Genomic DNA, 19730 nt, shown 5'->3' on the forward strand with positions numbered 1-19730 from the left:
GCCTGTATCTTTAAAGCAGAATTATTACAAAGCCTTTCCAGTAAAATTTGTTTCACTACGGGGACCAACTGCTCTATCTTCCATGCCAGTGTAAGGCGTCTGTACCATGTTTGGATGCATATTGCAGCCGTGTCCAGACGATGTCTTCGTTTCTGTATTATTCGGCGTTTCACTACAATCTGTAAACTTCTCCACCATTTAATAATTGTATTCGCCGCTTTAACCATAACTGGAGCTTGAAACTTGTAAATGATTTGCCAAAGAAACGACAAGGTTTTTTCGTGATGGCCATCTACGATATCTTTCGGCGATATGTCCCCCAGTATTTCAAATCCTGCATCGGTTAGCGCATCAAATACACCCTTCATATTGTGAATTTTTTGTAATCGAGAAACGGCGGGCACTCTGAGCAAATCCGTTAAACCCGTTTTCAAAAGTATTAATTCCATGACGCGCGTCAAACGAACGCCATCTCGCAAATCCGCTCCCAAATGGTTAACACAGTAATCGAACTCGTGAATGTACTTCTGTTTGTGATTTAGAATGTATCCGTTTAATCGAAGCACTTTAGTAATGTCGCCTACTGACGATAGTAACTCGCGCGAGAATGTCAGGACCACTTCTCTACTTTCTTTTATCGGCGAGGTTTTGGAAAATAGGCACGGATCATGGGGAATCAAGGTAGTGGTTTTTGCGACATCCAGAAAGTAAACTAACGCGAAAAGTTTTTTCAGTATAAATTTCTGTATAGCCGCAACATATTTTGGGGAATGAGCAGATTTGAATTTCTGTAGTAGGAAGGAGCTTTTAAATAGGTTTTGCATGATATAATTATGCAAACCCATTACGTCAGAATTAGAAGATATGGGGATAATTGTGTTAAATAGTGTCTCTAATCCAATTCTTAGCCACAGAGGATTATAGTTCAACAAAACAAGCGTAATTTGGGATTGGAGGCCCAAATTTAAATGTATGTTCTTATCTTGTCTAATGCTCAACTTTTGATTTTCAATAATTTGATATGTGGTCGCAATGACTTTGCCTACTGCCTGACTACGGAATAACTCAGAAGCAGATTTTCTAAGTGCGTCTAAGCGATGATTTGTGTGATATGTACTTGAAACACTTTCCTTTGAAAGTGGTGTCGGTGCAGATTCCCCTTTTTGTTTAGACTCTTGCCAAATTTTAGCAACATTTACCTCTACATTTACATCTAATTCGCTAGGAGGCGCCAGTAATGCATTTAGCCAATTCTTAAAGATACCCTCTTGACGTTCCATCCATGCTTCATCTTGATAAACAGATTGGACCATATACGGATCAAAGTAGAAACCATCACTCTTCACTTTCACACGAGGCGGCTTCGATGTATTCCAATTTAAGTTATGTGGCTCATTGGATAGTTGACCGTTAATGTGCACTCTTTTCGCGGGAGAAATCTCAAAATTCAACTCAGACTTGCGCTTCAATGGTTTAGTAATGAGAGCGTCGTTTGTGATATAACCCGATACATTTTCACATCCCCACAGATTTGCTTCAATAATTGTACGAACGCCCATCCCAGACATGTTTTTTTGGTGTACGTTTGGAGTATCAAATGATATTGGAGAGAAATTAAATCCAGAAGGAATATTATCATTTTCGTGCGACCCAAGCAAACTTTCCGAAAACCACACGCTTTTCTTCGTGCAAATTGGGGAACTCTGTTTTATGATTCCATTCATTACCTTTGACTTCTCAGTGCTCAAAGCTTCTTTAGTGTACGTTTCCGAACTGATCCCTTTCAAACTGTCAGCATTTGGGCTAATGGAATATAAATATTTTTCTTTGGTGTACGTAGCAGTACTGATATTTGTTAAGTTGCTGTCGTTCAAGCTAAATGCTGGTTGCCTTTCCTTTGTATATGTCCCTGAACTAATATTGTGCAAATCTTCTATGGGATTGTATTTTGAATGTAAAGAGTCTTTAGTATATGTAGCGGTGCTAATGTTGTGCAATTCTTCTTCTATACTAGATGTTGAATAAATACGTTGTCCCAGCTCACTTAAACTTGAAGCAGAGTTCAAACGATTTTCTTTAGTATAAGTAGCTGTACTAAGATTTGCTAAATATTTTGAATCACCCAGAGGACTAAAAACAAGATCCTTCACTTTCAAAGCGAGCGTATCTGAAGCAGTTCCATAATATTTATTATTTTCCAAACACATATCTATACTATCAACACTAATGTTGTGATCGTTACTACACTGTCGTTCTTTAACAGTGTAGGTTTCTCTGCGTATTTCAGAATTAAAAGATTCCAATGTAAAACTTGTATATTTGGATGGTAGAAACACATCATCCTCGTTCAAATTGCTATACACTACCTTCGGAATATTTTCTTTTTGGGCACGCACGGTACTTTTCTTAGAAATACTTGTAACATAACTTGATCCATTTACTTTTTTATTATTAATCGAACAGTGAGGAGCAGTCACTGACGAATGGCGTGTCGGTACTTTGACTGATGAACGATTTTTTGGATTTACTTGTTTCTGAAAAAAATAGCATATTACAGTGAGAATTCTGTCGTTGTACGATCAGTAAGCAATTGCTAACTTAAATAGTTATCAGGTAATCTCCCGACTTGACTTTCCGACTACTTTTAATAGTCATTGCAATTACCTTTGGTCATAGTATAACGAAGTATAACATTTAGAGAATGCCATTTAGCGCCTTTATTTTCAACCCGACGCAAAAAAGTGTAGAAGCCTTTTTGTAGATCTCATCAAGACACATCTTTTTTTGTAATTAACATTTTTTAATCGGATGCTTACTTTTAGAGAAAAATGCAAATTTAGAAAAATAAAATAAATAGTTGAACTTTTCAATTCAAAACATCTCAAAAACAAAGGAACTCACAAAAAAATTGTAATGAACTTTTTTGTAGAGTTTTTTAAGCCATTTTGGCCAGTGTATGCGAAAAAAATTTTAAAAAAATGTTTCAAGCCGTTATGGCTGTTTTAAACTTTTGGCACCCTCAACAACCATGAAGATGGTTACGGATCAAAACCAAAACCACTTTTCACCCTGCTCTACCGTGCCTCTATATACTCGAGGTGTGTAAATTTGTATTCCTGCGTAAAGACAACCTTAAACGTAACTGTGACATACACGAACATGAAACGAGAGCTACAAGTAACCTCAGGATACCGTTTGCAAGAACGAATATTAACAAAGCCAGCCCACATATAATAGGGGCAAAAATGTTCAATAAACTTCCGTCCAAAATCAAGAACGCGCAGAAACTGCATACCTTGACACGGCAACTCAAAATCTTCCTGTTGGCAAATTTATTGTATTCTGTGGAAGATTTCATCAGTTAAATGTTAAATGTCAAATGTTTGTCTTTTGTGTTTAATTGACTTGTCCTATACACTTTGTTTGTCTTACAGGATGAATATATATTTATTAAAATAGGGCAATAGAACATGCATGCTCTACATTTTGTTGCGTTATTCAAATTCGTTTCTTGTTGTATTTTAATTCTTATATCCTCTGTTAATTTAATTTGATTTGTTTTTTCTATTAATTTGTTGTATCAATTCACACATTCGATTGCTACTAAATACATTCATGACATAAACCGTTAATTCTCCAACTTATTATTTATTTATTATCTTTGTACAGGTCTGTAACAGAAATTGATGATGATTCTGTAAAAACGAAACGTCGAAGTAATAAAATTAACAACGCCACCTTAAAAAGCATTAAAACTTAAAAGTGGTCGTTGGTTTTACTCTAGGTCAAATACTAATTTTATTTTTAAATGATTATTATTATTATGGTCGGTGTTTCTTGTCAGAACTCAGGTCTAGCCTGGTTAACTAATCGCACGGATTAAAATCAAGTAACGATTAGTGTCTGTGTCTGGTGAAGTTATGTAGGGTCCTAAAAAAAAAGAAAAAATAAAATAAAAGTTCACACACGCACATTGGAAATCTAGGGATAGTATGTAATTCATACTTACCAACATAGCTATTGATGGCCACAATAGCCAACGCTATCAGGAAACAGGAAAACAAAACAAATAATATTATTATTATTATTATTATTATTAACGACAGAAAAAAATTGTAAAATGAAGAAATCCCATTTTTTCAAAATATTTCAAAAACTAAAAAACTTTCCAGGGATTTCTAGACGCTATCTTCTTTGATCTGGTAAACCATATGATATGCAGATTCTGAAACTTTAATTCGGATTTTATGGAATTCTCTCGGACCGGGTTTCACAACCTTACCCTCAAACATCACGATCATAAAAAAGCGACGCTAAATAGAAATGTTAAAAAATCCATGTTGTACAAAAAATTGCTCTTTTCCAATATCTTAAAAAACATAGACATTGTATTTGAAAAACAAATATGCGATCAGATAGATTGTAATGTCACATAAAATTATATATTTAACAAATTTTTCACATCTCGCCAAATAAAAAGGGATATATATTGAGGTAATAATAATAATAGTTATTGACGGCCAAGCCAATATACATTTAGTAAACAACAATAGTATTATTAGGTGGCCCTATTATCTGACGAAACAGTTTGATGCATTTTATGTCTCCCAATCTCGTACAAATCTACTACCTAGAGCTCCTGTTCATTTAATGTGCTCTAGATACAACCTTATCTGCGATTTAGTTGATATCCACAATGACTCGATAAGTCACATCTTAGAATCTGCTAAGAATTTCACCGAATATCACACAAACTAAATGACATTAAATGGTTAAATATGTCTAATTTGAGAAATTATCATACAGCTTGTTTTATCCATAGAATCATTTGTAACAAAACTCCTAGGTATCTGCACGATAGAATCAAATTTAGAACTAATATTCATAATTTAAATACAAGAAGTAGAATGTTCATCTCAATCCCAATTCATAAAACAACTTTATTTAAAAGATCTTTTAGCTATTACGTCCCGAAGATATATAACTCACTCTCATCTCATATAAAATCCTCTACAATGAAAAATTTTAAAAAATATATGCGGATGTCACTGCTAGAAAAACAACATAGGTCTCTCTAAGCCCTTTTCTTTTTTTAGTTTTAATCTCATACACATAAGTGATATCGATCATTGGCTGACTAGGAACTTCGTTTAAATAAGCAAGGGTTAAGTGGAAGAACAGATGGTAGAGTTTTTAACTACCAATCTGAACTTCGCCCTTTTGAACTTAACGGTGAGCATTTCCTCTATGTCTTTTTTCTTTTTTTTTACTGCACCTGCTTTTTTGTTCACTGTTTTTTTTTCAATAAACGGATATTATTATTATTATGGTCGGTGTTTCTTGTGAGAACTCAGGTCTAGCCTGGTTAACTAATCGCACGGATTAAAATCAAGTAACGATTAGTGTCTGTGTCTGGTGAAGTTATGTAGGGTCCTAAAAAAAATAAAAGAAATAAATAAATAAAATAAAAATTCACACCCTCACATTGAAAATCTAGAGATAGTATGTATTTCATACTTACCAACATAGCTATTGATGGGCACAATAGCCAACGCTATCAGGAAAGAGGAAAACAAAACAAACAAACAAAATCATTATAATAATTCCTGTAATTTTATTAAATGGAGTTTATTGTGTAAGTGTTTCTTTGGCTTTGCGTTTGGGTTGAATACGAGTGGGTTGTGATAACGTGGTGTGTTTCTGTGAAGGAGTTTTGTGTTTTTTAGCTGTGGTAGGACGTGTAATTTTATTGGGTGGACCTGTGTTTGTGGTGCATGTTGCCTTACTTGTATTTATGGTGTTTCTTTGTTCTTGAGGTTGTATTTGTGTGGTTGCTTGGGTTATTGGTGGAGACATTACAGTATTTTGTGAGCCTGTAGTGCTGTTAAGGTTGTTGCGTTTGAGTTGAGTACGAGTGGGTTGTGATAACGTGGTGTGCTTCTGTGAAGAAGGAGTTTTGTGTTTTTTAACTGTGCTAGGACATGTAATTTTATTGGGTGGACCTGTCTTTGTGGTGCATGTTGTCTTACTTGTATTTATGGTGTTTCTTTGTTCTTGAAATTGTATTTGTGTGGTTGCTTGGGTTTTTGGTGGAGATATTGCAGTATTTTGTGTGGTGCTGTTAAGGTTTTTGCGCTTCGGTTGTATACGAGTGGATTGTTTCTGAGAAGAAGGAGTATTGTGTTTTTTAACTATGCTAGGGCGTGTAACTTTATTGGGTGGATCTGTCTTTGTAGTGAATGTTGCGTTACTTGTATTTATTGTGTTTCTTTGTTCTTGAGGTTGTATTTGTGTGGTTGCTTGGGTTATTGGTGGAGCCATTACAGTATTTTGTGAGCCTGTGGTGCTGTTAAGGTTGTTGCGTTTGGGTTGAGTACGAGTGGGTTGTGATAACGTGGTGTGCTTCTGTGAAGAAGGAGTTTTGTGTTTTTTAACTGTGCTAGGACATGTAATTTTTTAAATTATTATTATTATTATTATTATTATTATTATTATGTATTTGTACCTCATTACATTGTTTTTGATATTTTCAAATTTTTTGTTTTTGTCAATTGTATTAAAATTAATTAGATTTAATTAACTACATACTGAATTTTTCTTAAGTACCTATTATGGTTAGCATGTTATAGCTTATGAAGCTTTGCTCTGTTATTGGTCTTATGCTGTTGGGTAAATAGATATTATTATTATTAATTGTCTGAAATGAACTGTATAACAATATTCATTGTCAGCTATTAAGACAAAGCCAACATCAGAAACAAGACTGTCAGCCACTGCACCTTTTTACTCAAAAATTTATTTCAAATTTGCTTATCAACAAAATAAAATTATGATATACAGGTACAATAGATTTTCTAAAACTAGCTTTTGAAGGTCTAGTTTAGTTCAAACATTATATTAAGTATAATAAACCCGAATAAACCCTTCATCCTTCATCAAACCGAGAGTGGGCAAACATCAAAATTGAGGGAAGGCTTACAGTAGGCTAATTTACTTTTCCGTACTTAGACCATACAATACATCAGTGCACTCATGTCTCAAAATGATTAAATTTGTGTACGAAGAATATAAAAAAATTATGTGGGTATAAAATGTAGGTACCTAAATCTATGGATATCACAAATAATATTCTTTTATAGTATACAAATGTATACTTAGGATAGCAATATGAGATAAAACCAGCATTTTAATAAGCGACTCATAATCGCAATATAATTATTATCAAAAAGCAAACACACCATCAGGCTTACCTTATTTGCAACAGATTTAAAAGTAACGGGAAGATCTTTTTTTAAACATCGGCCAAATTGGAAACTAAACGTGTGCCTCCAACTATCAACAATGTCTGGCATCCACGTAATTTCCCATAAGACAGCAGCACAGGCAGGTATATTTTGTACTTCCCACGACAGTTGCACTCGTTTTTCGCTCGGTGGCATATTCTTTATAGCAACCTTCACATCTTGGGTTGTGGGGTTTTCGATAATTAGCTGTTGAATGGATGTGGTTCCGATGAGACTATTTTCGAAAAATAACTTCGTGTTATTCGTAAACGGTGCCAATGTGAGTTTAGGGATGTCTTCGACTTTCTCCTCTTTGATGCATTTCGCTTCAAGTTTCATTTTCAGCTCACCAGCAGATATGTCAAACTAAAAAGTTCATGTTTAGTAACATTTTAAAATTGATCAGAGTTATCTATGTCGACATTTTGTAAATTTCAGCATCTAATTCTACTTTAGGGGTAGAATGTACAAGTAAAACCGTTGTACGTACCCTTGATTCCATGTTAATAATGTAGTTTTCGAGTAGTTTTAAATAAATTACAGGACGACTAATACAACACACCAATAAAAATATAACGGTTTTGCTGAATTTGAAAATTTTAATCTTTACCAACCACATGTGTGTTTACCACTTTCAACCAATAGGAAAGCTTTATTTCACATGTACACCTTAAGCCTAGTCTCCACGTCACAAAATGAACATTTCTGGTAGAAAGTTATCTTAGTAATTCACATTTTTGTTACTTTTATAATTATGGATTGCGTTTAGTAACCGGAAAATTTTAACTTTATTTCGACAAAATAAATTTTACGCACATTCTTAAGTATTTAATTCCGTAAGTACTAGGCTTTACCTGAACCTTGAGTTAGACTATAAGATGCTAAGTAAGTAATGTTGGTTGCGTATGGTTAGGCGGAAATTTTGTTGTAAAATCAAGTATACAGGGTGTCCCTAAAAAGGTCTGTACAACGCGCTACCAGAGGTTCTTGGTATCAAAATAGGACGATTTATCCCAACTTACCTCTACCCAAAAGTGCTTCGGTAAGGCGCTATCTACCGCCAAAGATTAAAAAAAAAATCGTTATTTTTATTTTATCGGAAAATGGTTTTGCCGATTAAAATGAAATTCGGGATGTGAATGTCTAATGTAAAAAGGGTCTTAGTGATATCATCGTTTTGATTGTAGTTGCTATGTAGGTGGTAAAATACTGACCATCCACATCTGAAGAGGTCTAAAACTGTTGAACTACTATTTTGACAGTTCTGAATTTTTGGACACTGAGAGACAGTTTACTTGCAAGCATTTTTTGTCTCTTGATGAATATCGCTATCTGTGATGGTTTACGAAAATAGTTATTTATGCAATGAGTGTATAAATGGGGCGTTTTATTGTTGAGTGAGATGTTTAGTCCACGAGCGCAGCGAGTGGACTAAATTCGAACGAACCAATAATCGCCGATTTATACATGAATTGCATACAACGTTTTTTCGTCGACTTCACTGGGGTAGGTAATTTTAAATTCAACTACAAGAAATTACAAACGAAATTATGAGCTCCGACGATTTTTCACTAAATTAGGTACAGCTATTGTCGTTGCTATAGTAATGTGTTATTTTATGCTGTACCGTCAGTCCTCGTAATCGCAGTGGAAGATTATGTTGCTTGCTCTGCTGCGGAGACGATTTTAACATTATAGGTATCCACTCAAATCAAAAGAAACTTATTGGAACGGTTTCGATCAGTTCGGCAATTGATGGAATACAATGAATTTGAAAGGAGATATTTCCGAAAATGTCACGTTGACATTTTACCTTGAAAAGGTACGTGAAATTATAATGTAATTAATTCTTTTGCAACTGTACTAAAGTACGTGTATTAACAGTGAAAGATATGGAAATGTTCATCCCTGTGGTCGACGTACTCACTACTCACTGTTGAAGGTAAAGTAACTGAATACCTTAACAATACCTTATCCGAGGAGCTACACATGCATATATCAGGATATGCTTTGCTGAGATCGTTTGGCGACCATACTGGCTGCTGATCTCACTACATTGAAACCGAGATTAAAATGGTTGGTTAGGTGGATGGAAGTTCTCAGCTGTTGCTGAAAGTGAATTGTTATATAATTGTCATTTCCCTTTAATAAAATGGTTGTTATGTATAAGTGGTTGCTAACGATTAATGGTTGCTAACGTATAATGGTTGGTTGCTAACCATTAATGGTTGCTAACGATTAATAAGCTTCATCATTGTACTCGTCACTAAGGAGTAATTTATATTGTTATGGAGAGGTCGACGAAAATAGTACATTATATATCAAGGTAGAGAAGTCCACTATTATTGCCTGAGCACCAAGATTACATCTCGAGGCGCTTGCGCCGAGGGGTGTAAGGTGCGAAGGCAATAATAGACTTCTCTACCGTGGTATATATACTATTTTTTTCACTACTAGCACTTGAAATCCTCTAAATTAACATATTATATTGATAAGAGAGTTAACGGTTGGACAGAATTGTTTGTTTCTTAATTTAACATGTCAATCAAGTACGTGGAAGTACAAGTCAAACAGGCCGTATTTTGTTCTGTCATTGAGATTTTTCAAAGAGTAATTTCGTTCGAATTTTTTCAAAATGTGATAATTTTAGGTATGTAATTTCTCTGGAAATTGCGAATGGTGGCAATTATTCGTTTTAGAGAACTTGTCTAAACGTTCATTGAGCGAAATTTCGGGTTGTGTTTTCTAAAAGTGACAGCGTGACAGTTCTCATTATTGACTACTAGTTAATAATAAAAAATTATTAACCACTTTGAACAAATGCCGAGAAAGCCTACTTTACAAGTGGAAAAAAGGTTAATAATCATGTCATCAGACGCTAGTAGTGAAAAAAAAAATTTAGGCATGATGAATGGCATGCACCATACATGCGATTGTTCCTCAAAAAATCAGAAGATGGCTGTGAAACCTTAGAGTGGCGTAACGTTTGTTTGTTGTTTCTTAAACTTTAACAATTTACGTTTTGCTTGAAGATTTAAAATTTCATTGTTAAAATTGTAATATGGCCTTTCAATACAGTAACGCAGAGTTATCTGATATGCTTATGTGTTTAGATACTGTCGTGGTAATGGTCGCCAATGCGTTAGAGAGTATACTCACATGCTTCTTGCTTGCACTTATGGTTTTTGAGGAACAATCGCATGTTCATCATGCGTAATTTTTTTTTTTTCGTAAACCATCACAGATAGCGATATTCATCAAGAGACAAAAAATGCTTGCAAGTAAACTGTCTCTCAGTGGCCAAAAATTCAGAACTGTCAAAATAGTAGTTCAACAGTTTTAGACCTCTTCAGATGTGGATGGTCAGTATTTTACCACCTACATAGCAACTACAATCAAAACGGTGATATCACAAAGACCCTTTTTACATTAGACATTCACATCCCGAATTTCATTTTAATCGGCAAAACCATTTTCCGATAATATAAAAATAACGATTTTTTTTTAAATCTTTGGCGCTAGATAGCGCCTTACCGAAGCACTTTTGGATAGAGGTAAGTTGGATTAAATCGTCCTATTTTGATACCAAGAACCCATGGTAGCGCGTTGTACAGACCTTTTAGGGACACCCTGTATATTATTACCTACCTACTTATTGCTCATTTCAATACAATAAAAACTTGTACGAATAAAATGTGCAGTTTGTTCAAAAAGAAAATTCTACACTTTAGGTTATTTAAGGGTATTTTATTCACTGACTAGAAACCTAACACCTAATTTTTACACTAAAGCCGTTAACATGAATGTTCTGGAATGCATTCTCCATTGGCGTTTCTTAGATATCCTGGAACACATCCACAACCATGTCGACAGGATGCCAGACAAAACACTGTTTCGGATTTTAGATCATCGCAAGATTGTTTGCACATTGAATGACATGTGCCGTATACTTCATTTTGTCTCGAACAACCTAGAAACAAAAATATGTTCATTGCAGGTGTATGTACGTACGCAATTAATGAAAACAACATCAGGTTGTGATGTTAGATTAACAACCAATTGGAAAATCATGCAACTTGTAAAAATTAAAGTTTGCTAGTTAGGTACCACAATAGTGTGGTTTCCAAAACCTCGGTATGAAAAACAGCGCTGTTCTTGCCCACAGCAAAGTGAGATTTCTTGAAACCAAATGCACCTGAATTTGCTAATTAGAGCAGTAATGCCCTTCCATAAACCAAACCAGAAATGATTATAACGAAACCAAATAGCGCCCAACATTGTTGGAGGCTAAGGTGCCTAATAAATTTCAAAATAACGTATAATCACAGATTAAAATACTTGTCTGTGGTATAATATAGTATAGGTACATAGTCTAGTAGTAATACCGCCGAAAGTGTAATTAATTAGTGTGGAATGTCTTTCTTTGCAGTTATCTTCTCTGGTGGCGTTATTTAACATAAGTACTACCTATATAGAGTTCTGACTCGTGACCCTGATGACGTGTGAAAGGTGCAATCATGAAAAATTGCGACTGTGTTGTCGCACATTGGTACGTGCTGTTGCTGTGCCGTCACGTTACGGACTGTTAAAAAACGTTCAACATAAAAAACAATTAATTAAAGCTATTTGCGCACGTTAACCGTCCCGTCACGTCACGTCGCCGACCGTCGCGTCGAGAAGGGGATCATGAATTAAAGGTTTTTTTTTCTGTGACGGGAAAAACGTTTGGCATTTTATCTGTGTTGACAGCTTAGACCATATACTATATGGTCTAAGGTTGACAGATAACACTTTTTATGAAATCACATTTTTCCCGGATATACCTACTCGCGTATACACATAAGTAAAGATAGATATTTAATATTTGTCACGCTACTTTCACTGCTTCTACAGCTTCTATTACCTAAGCTGAAGTCAAAGAAAATTCAGAATCAGACATTTGAGAGCTAAAATCTAATACTTTTTTCCCTCGTATAATAAATAAACTCATAAAGAGCGTTTAAAAAAGTGGCACAGCACCTCGGTGTGACCCCCCGGAGGCATTGGATTGGACCCATTTTTAATTGGCTTGTTACATGTGGTATATATGTTAACTGTGCAAAGTTTGAACCGAATAGCTTCAAGCGTTTACCAGAGGCAGAGAGGATATTCATTACAAGCTACCATATCTATCAATATCATTAATGTTTATAATTTTTAACTCAATACTATTTTCCATTAGAAATGGGTGGGGTCCGTCCATAACAACCGCCTTAATTTGGATATAAAGTGGGTTTTGGTTAAAGGAGACTTATATGCGTGATTATAGACCTGGCCCTTACAATTTCACCTGACACTGAAATATTTCACGTCCGAACCGAAAAGTTGAAAGTTTTCACTTTCAAGAAAAGCCTACATTGCGCAATGCGCATGCCCTAGGCTAAGAGAATTTCAACTTTCATAAAAACCTTCATTTTCATACAACTGGAACGGGTGCCTCGTATGGACAAAATACAACAATATAGTAAGCAAATTTTTTTTGTACCCATGCAAATCAATAATCACCATTAACATTTAGAGTTTGAGACGATAGAAATAATGAATATCTTCTATTTTTACTTAAAAAAAGGTAAGTTTTTTAAGGATGTCTACTTACGTATCTTTCTTGCAGCTGCTGATAGCTCTCCGAAAATTACGGCCACAGATATTGCAAATAATGCCAAACGCATGATATAATTCAGATCACTACCTATGTTATTGTGAGAGAACTGAGAACGTATTCGAGAGAGGGGTTCTTTAAGGTATTATAAATACGTCCCTAACCAATAAATTATTCTTATCTGCGTGTGCCTATCATTATTTATATTCTATCAGTAGATACGAGGAAAATATTGACACTTCTTTTTTAAATAAATTTTGCGCAATCTTATCTAAAGTATAGGACTTCCGCTCGCTTTCCACAAACTTATTCTTGTCATAACTTTCTTAAAATTGTTTGAGTCATTGCAGGTGATTGGGTCAGACGCATCAGCAACAGTGTAAATACCCGAACAGATTTCAGTTTTGTTGAGTAAACTTGATATATCTATAGTAGAATGACAAATTTAAGCATAAGCATTGATTAATACCGTAAACGAAATACAATTTGGCTTATAAATATAGACGGCTGTGAGATTGTAAACATCAGATGTCAAATTTCTTATTTTTAGAGATATATTTTTTGAAAACAGATGCTAACCGTATCGGGCACTAGAACGTGCTAGAACCAAGAACAATCTTTTCAATTAGGCTGCTCATGCGCATTAGGTCCGTTCTTTAACCTTTTGGGAACTACTGATCAAAACACCTTAGAAATGGAAACATTGCGAATCAGAACCCTTATAATTTTTTTTGTTCTTATCGGTTTTTTACGGTTCTTAACATGTTATTGGAAGATCAACGACGCGCCGGTAAACACGTTCTGAAAATTGATAAAATATTACTCTATGATTGCCATCGGTGGATTATAAATTTTTAATAAGGTGTCAAAATTAAAGGCAGTAGGGGTGGATGATAAAAGGAGGAGTGAGGTTTTAGAAAATAAAAATAAAAAAGAATACTCCATACAATATGATTTTTTTACATAAGTTTTTGTGTATTTTTTCTGTTTTTTATTAATAAATTAAGTTTAAATACATATTTGCCTCTTCCCCCTGTATACCCCTTGTCGTTTGTAAATTAGCTATACTGGTTTTCGTAACTGTTTACTTCTTTTTCATACCTATTAATTAAGATATCACGTTGTTATAATGAATTTTTTGAATGCCATACTTTCTAAAAGCCTAGAACCGAAAAGAACCGTTATGGACCGTAAAAATGATCAGAACCGAACCGTTTTTTAGAACCAAAAACGGACCGGAACCGTTATAAATATTTTCGCTTTAATATAATCAGAACCGGAACCGATATTTCATTTGGGTCCGAGTCCCTGGGTCGAATGTGTTTAATTTTAGTGACAACACTCTCTTACTAAGTTCTCACTAGTTGGTAGCAGTTTGACGAAGTGTAGGAATATTAGCAATACTGCTCAAATTGGTAGTTAGAGAATGACAAATTTGTTATGATTGCTCATAATATTGCTAGATTGTTGTGTGAACAATCTTGCTATAGTTAGTAATATTGCAAACTTGTTAGTTACAGAATTGGACTGATTGATTGTATAAACCCATACCATTAGTTAAAATCGTGCGGTGGTATGTGTACTGGCCACAGCAAATTTTTTTATAACTTTCAGCCAAATGGATTTTAGGGGTTCCTAATGAAACATTACGCAATTAGCTTTCTTCTTAACGGTACCGCTCACTAGAGCAAAGCGGGGCGATGCGCCTCGAAGCGACGCGAAGCGCACAGCAGCGCAGCGGAGCGCATTTCCGTGCCTGTACGCACATAGAGCGCGTTGCACCGAAGGGATGCGGGGTGGCTCTCTGTCATCTGTTATCTTAATCTTCATTTAACAATTGTGTCCTCTGATAAGGAAGATATGTTTATAATTTCATGCGAAGAAACAGAGATAGGTCGCTTCGTTGCGCTGCCGATCGCTGCTCTCCCGACAAATGTGCGCACTCTCATTTAAAACTATGTTTTAAGTAAAATCCGTTCCGATGCGCTTCGTGGCGCGTCGCCGCGCTTCGCTCTAGTAGTCTAGTATGCGGTACTCTTACGCCATCTTTATTCAGATCATTCTTTTGATTTTGCAACTATCAAACACTTTACGCATCAACATGAATAGGATGCAAATTTCGAGAAAGAAAATATAGGTACCTACTGATGCTTTCGTGATCCGCAAGAATGCGCGTAGACTTTAATACTTGTTAATGATTAAATGGGCAGCGTTTCAGCCCAGTGTGCTATAGGTACAATAACTCATCAATCAGTAGGTATATTTAAAGTCCATGGCCCATAGTTCACAAGAGAAGTAAATTTATGACAGCGTAAGTACTAACAATCGTCTTTTGATACGCATACTCCATCAGAATTTCTTAAAAATCCTGTTTCACATCCGCAACCTTTCCTACATACGGGTCTACAAATGGTTTTGCGCTTAAGTTGCTCACACGTCTGTGGGCACTGTGCATAGCACGTACTATAGATTTCATTGGGACCGGAACAACCTACAAAGTAAAACATGTTAAGGTAAATTTGAAGTTTAACCTGACATTGTACAACCGGGCCTAATATAATTGTCGATCAGATTGATTAAGGCAAAAAAATGCCTTCCCGCCTTCTATAGTAAAAATCCGATACAACTGAATACCGAACGATACTCGAAATCTTCACATATACATCATTTTTACACTATATAAGGGACCGATTCTATCCCAAAAGATCAGAATAGCTTGTAAAACAAATGTGTATAATACACCATGGTTTTAATTTTATTCGAGGTGCCTACATACAAATTTAATTTAAATCTTGACAAATAAAAAAATTAGGATTGCGCAAATGCAAAAGTTTGAATGCGCAATATTTTTTTTAATCTGCATAGGTTTAAGGAATAGTTACTAACACAGAAAAACGAACATTCATATGTTCTTTGTAACAAGAGTTATAAGAGAAACCCCTTTTTGGAGGTTTGGGCAGTAACTTTTTGGCGCGGTGGTCTACGTAGCTGAAAAATAATGGCGACCTTTCTTATATCCTTAAGAACAGACCGACGGACAGGCAGACGGACAAACAGATGGACAGATAGACGAACGGACAGACAATCGAACGGAAGGACAGACAGAAGGACAGGCAGACGGACGGACGGACGGACAGAAAGGGAGCAATACAAAATTATAAACGATCTCGAGGATCGTTAATGAAAGATTGTCCTAAAAATGTGACATGATTTTTCCAAAAGTGGATTTTGTAACGTTAACAACAAGGAATTTATCCTTTAGTTTCTTAAAAATCATCTATAGTCTGTCTAAAATTGATGCGAAGTAATAAATTATAAATTGATGAAATAGAAATAGTATTTTTGTATGGAAGTGCTTCTCTGTCTCTGTCTATCAACTATATTTATTACTTCGCGTCAATTTTAGACAGCCTATAAATGTTAATGGTTTTCCGATGTTACTAAAATATCGTCGATGTATGTGAAACAAGATTCGAATTCTCGGGTATTCTTCCATAAAACCTAAAAACGTCTTTGCGGCGTTATTTAAACTAACTGGCATATTACCTATATTCTATAAATTTATACAACCTAAAAGGTGTTGCTGTTTTTGGAACGTCCTCGGGTTCTATCACACATATTCTTAGATATAAAATGCAGAGCTGAAAAGCTTTAGGGCAAAATCGCGCGTCCGCGAGTATGTCAAAGTAACAATAAACTGTCAATTTTCGACATTTTTCCATTATAGCTAAATAGTCTAGGGCTCTAGGCTATAAAGACATCTAACTGGACATTTTGAGGTAGAAAAGAAAAAATTGGTGGAATATGTTCAGTTAGGTGTCAGAAACAACATATTAAAAATCCCACCCCCTCAGACCCTGTGCTAAAGGCTCCAGCCACCCCACCACCCCCCAGAAACAGTTTTTTCGCCCATTTTGGCTGATATCTCGCGATCTATGAGGTCTAGATGAAATATTTTTTGCTGAAAATATTTCTCGTGAAATTTCATACAAGGTAGATACTGAGAAATGAGCCTATAGGTCCTTCCTCTTAGCCTAGAAAATTCATAAAAGGGGGCGAAAATGATCAATTATCGCGACCTTCAGGGCTAGATGAAATATTTGTAGCTGAAAATGCTCCTCGTGAAATTTCTTACGAAGTAGGTAACTGAAGAGTTGGCATAAAGTCACCTTTCACCATCAACTTTCATGTGTGAGGAAGTAATCATTGTATAACAAAGTATTTCTATGTATCATTTATTCACGTAAAAACAGTATTTTCATATCAAAATATTCACACATTCATTTATATCTCAACGTAATCATTCTTCTATGCGGATTCCACTTCTTCGGGCTCTTCGACATCCTCTAGTGGTAGTGGGTCGACTGAAATTTTTAATTTTATTTTTATTTATTATTTCTCTCTTGTTTTGGGCCCTCAACAGGCTTGCGCCCAATTAACCCTTACGCCTTTCACAACGACTTTGGATCCAACCCCGGAAAGTCTCCTCGAACTTATTTCATGTGGCTGAGAACGTGGTTGCATGAAATCAAGTAAACCGGACACTTAAGACTTAAGACACACGAGAGAATATTATATTCGTATATGTGTACGAATTATATAAAATCTTTTTGGCAGAATGCTTCTTGCCTATTTTATGTCAGGAAAATATTAGTTTCCATGACGGAGGCAGACCAGTCTACTTTTCCTGCCGCCTGTCACTTTACCGGCCGCACCTGTCACTTTACAGGCCGCACCTGTCACTTTTCCTAACGCACTTGCCACATTGATGTATGTCTATAATAATAATAATTATTATTATAATAGTAATTAATTATTATTGTTATTATTATGACATGTCATCATTGATAGATTGACATTAATCAAAAGTTCTATATGAAAATATTAAAATACGATTTCAGGTGAAATTTAATACAAAACTCGCCCTTGTACTTCAATATTTCCTTGCCAGTAATGTGTCATTTTCCCTGACTTTTATGTAGGTAAATAACACTATTACCCAAAACCGTCCCTTCATTTTCATGCCAACTTTCTGTCAGGAAATTTCAGTTTCCATGACTCGGAAATTAAAGTACTCTGCCCCGGAGCGTCCTCGCACTTCAATATTTCCTCACCAGTAATGTAGTATTTTCTGGACTTATGTAAATAACTATTTTTACGTGAATAAATGGTACATAGAAATACTTTGTTTTACAATGAATATTTCCTCACACATGAAAGTTGAAGGTGAAAGGTGACTTTACGCCAACTCTTCAGTTACCTACTTCGTATGAAATTTCACGAGGAGCATTTTCAGCTAAATATATTTCATCTAGCCCTGAAGGTCGCAATATATTTGCAAAAAACACGAAAATTAATGATTTTCGCCTCCTTTTATGAATGTTGTAGGCTAAGAGTAGAACTAGGCTCACTTCTCAGTATCCAGCTTGTATGAAATTTCACAAGAAATGGTGGGGTGGCTGGAGCCTTTAGCATAGGGTTTGGGGGGTGGGATTTTTAATATGTTGTTTCTGACACCTAATTGAACATATTCCACCTTTTTTTTCTTTTCCACCTCAAAATGTCCAGTTTGCCAATTTTACAGTCTCTATCGCCTAGACTAAAACTATTGCATCGAATTGAACCGAATGTCGTACTATGTTCTATGGAGACGTCACGAAGAACTGAAATACAGTTAGTTAAAATCGTGCGAGTACTATCTGTGTAGCCACAGCAAATTTTTGTTGTAACTTTTAGCCAAATGGATTTTATGGTTTCTTAAGATCACTCTTTCGATTTTGCAGAGGTGAGCTTTTTGTACTGTATTTTGTTTTATTTTGTGAATATCTTCAACTATCAAACACTTTACGCATCAGCAAGCAGAGGAAGCAAATTTAGGGAAGCAAAATGTGCTTTCGTGCGTAGACTTTAATACTTGTTAATGATTGAATGGGTAGCGGTTCTGCCCAGTTTGCCACACAATAACTTTATTTAAAGTCCATGGTCCATAGTTAACAAAAAAATTAAGTAATTTATGACAGCGTAAGTACTAACAATCGTCTTTTGATACGCATATTCCATCAGAATTTCTTAAAAATCCTGTTACACATCCGCAACCTTCCCTACATACGGCTGCACAAATGGTATTGCCCTCTTTAAGTTGTTGGCACGTCTCTGGGCAGCGTGAATGGCACGTACTGTAGATTTCGTTGGGACCGGGACAACCTAGAAAGTACAAAATTTGAAAACTTAAGTTCTAGTAAATCGTAAGCGTACAGGTATATACAGGAAGGGAAGAGTAAAATTGTATTCAATTATCTATACAAAACAAAAGAAACGCAAAAGAACTGAACAAAATTTAAATTAAATTACTAGACCCAGATTGAAGTTAGACGATTTGTCTAAGTACTTTTTACTAGGCTAGGACTCTGGAGCAAAATTTGGGCTTAGGCGTGGTATAATAAGGCTTAGGTATATCTTTGATCCAAGTTTAAGACGAGGCAAATATTTAATAATGGCAAATCAGAATGCAAGAAGCACCAGTGCATAGCGTTTGAAACATGCATCTGAGCGGACGGATAGACGATGGCTATGGAGTGAATCTCGAGATCAAGTCTAAATTTTAATAAAATACACAGTTGTGATTCAATTAAAAGAACATGGAGAACGTTTTCCTTCACAAAATGTACAATAAAAAATAAAATACATCAGGACAACTAATACAAACGAGTGGCAGTAATTATAACTTGTACCTAAATACAAAGGTAGGTACTTACTCGTACTTGCGCTCGATGTCATCGCTACCAATACAAATAATGCAAACAATGATG

General features: G+C 35.4%; 1 protein-coding gene across 1 annotated transcript in view; it reads right to left on the reverse strand.

The window, feature by feature from the left end:
- LOC116166398 (protein abnormal spindle-like) overlaps positions 1–7901 on the reverse strand; it is an 8154-nt gene extending 253 nt beyond the window's left edge. Inside the window, exons 1-3 of the mRNA XM_031481354.1 lie at positions 7774–7901; positions 7251–7649; positions 3–2534 (exon numbers count right to left, since the gene is read on the reverse strand). Of these exons, the coding sequence (XP_031337214.1) occupies positions 3–2534; positions 7251–7649; positions 7774–7785 (2943 nt within the window). The 5' untranslated portion in view covers positions 7786–7901. The remainder of the gene's footprint in view (positions 1–2; positions 2535–7250; positions 7650–7773) is intronic.
- Positions 7902–19730: the final 11829 nt, after the last annotated feature.

Source organism: Photinus pyralis, unplaced genomic scaffold (assembly GCF_008802855.1).
Source record: "Photinus pyralis isolate 1611_PpyrPB1 unplaced genomic scaffold, Ppyr1.3 Ppyr1.4_LG3b, whole genome shotgun sequence".
NCBI classification, from domain to species: domain Eukaryota; kingdom Metazoa; phylum Arthropoda; class Insecta; order Coleoptera; family Lampyridae; genus Photinus; species Photinus pyralis.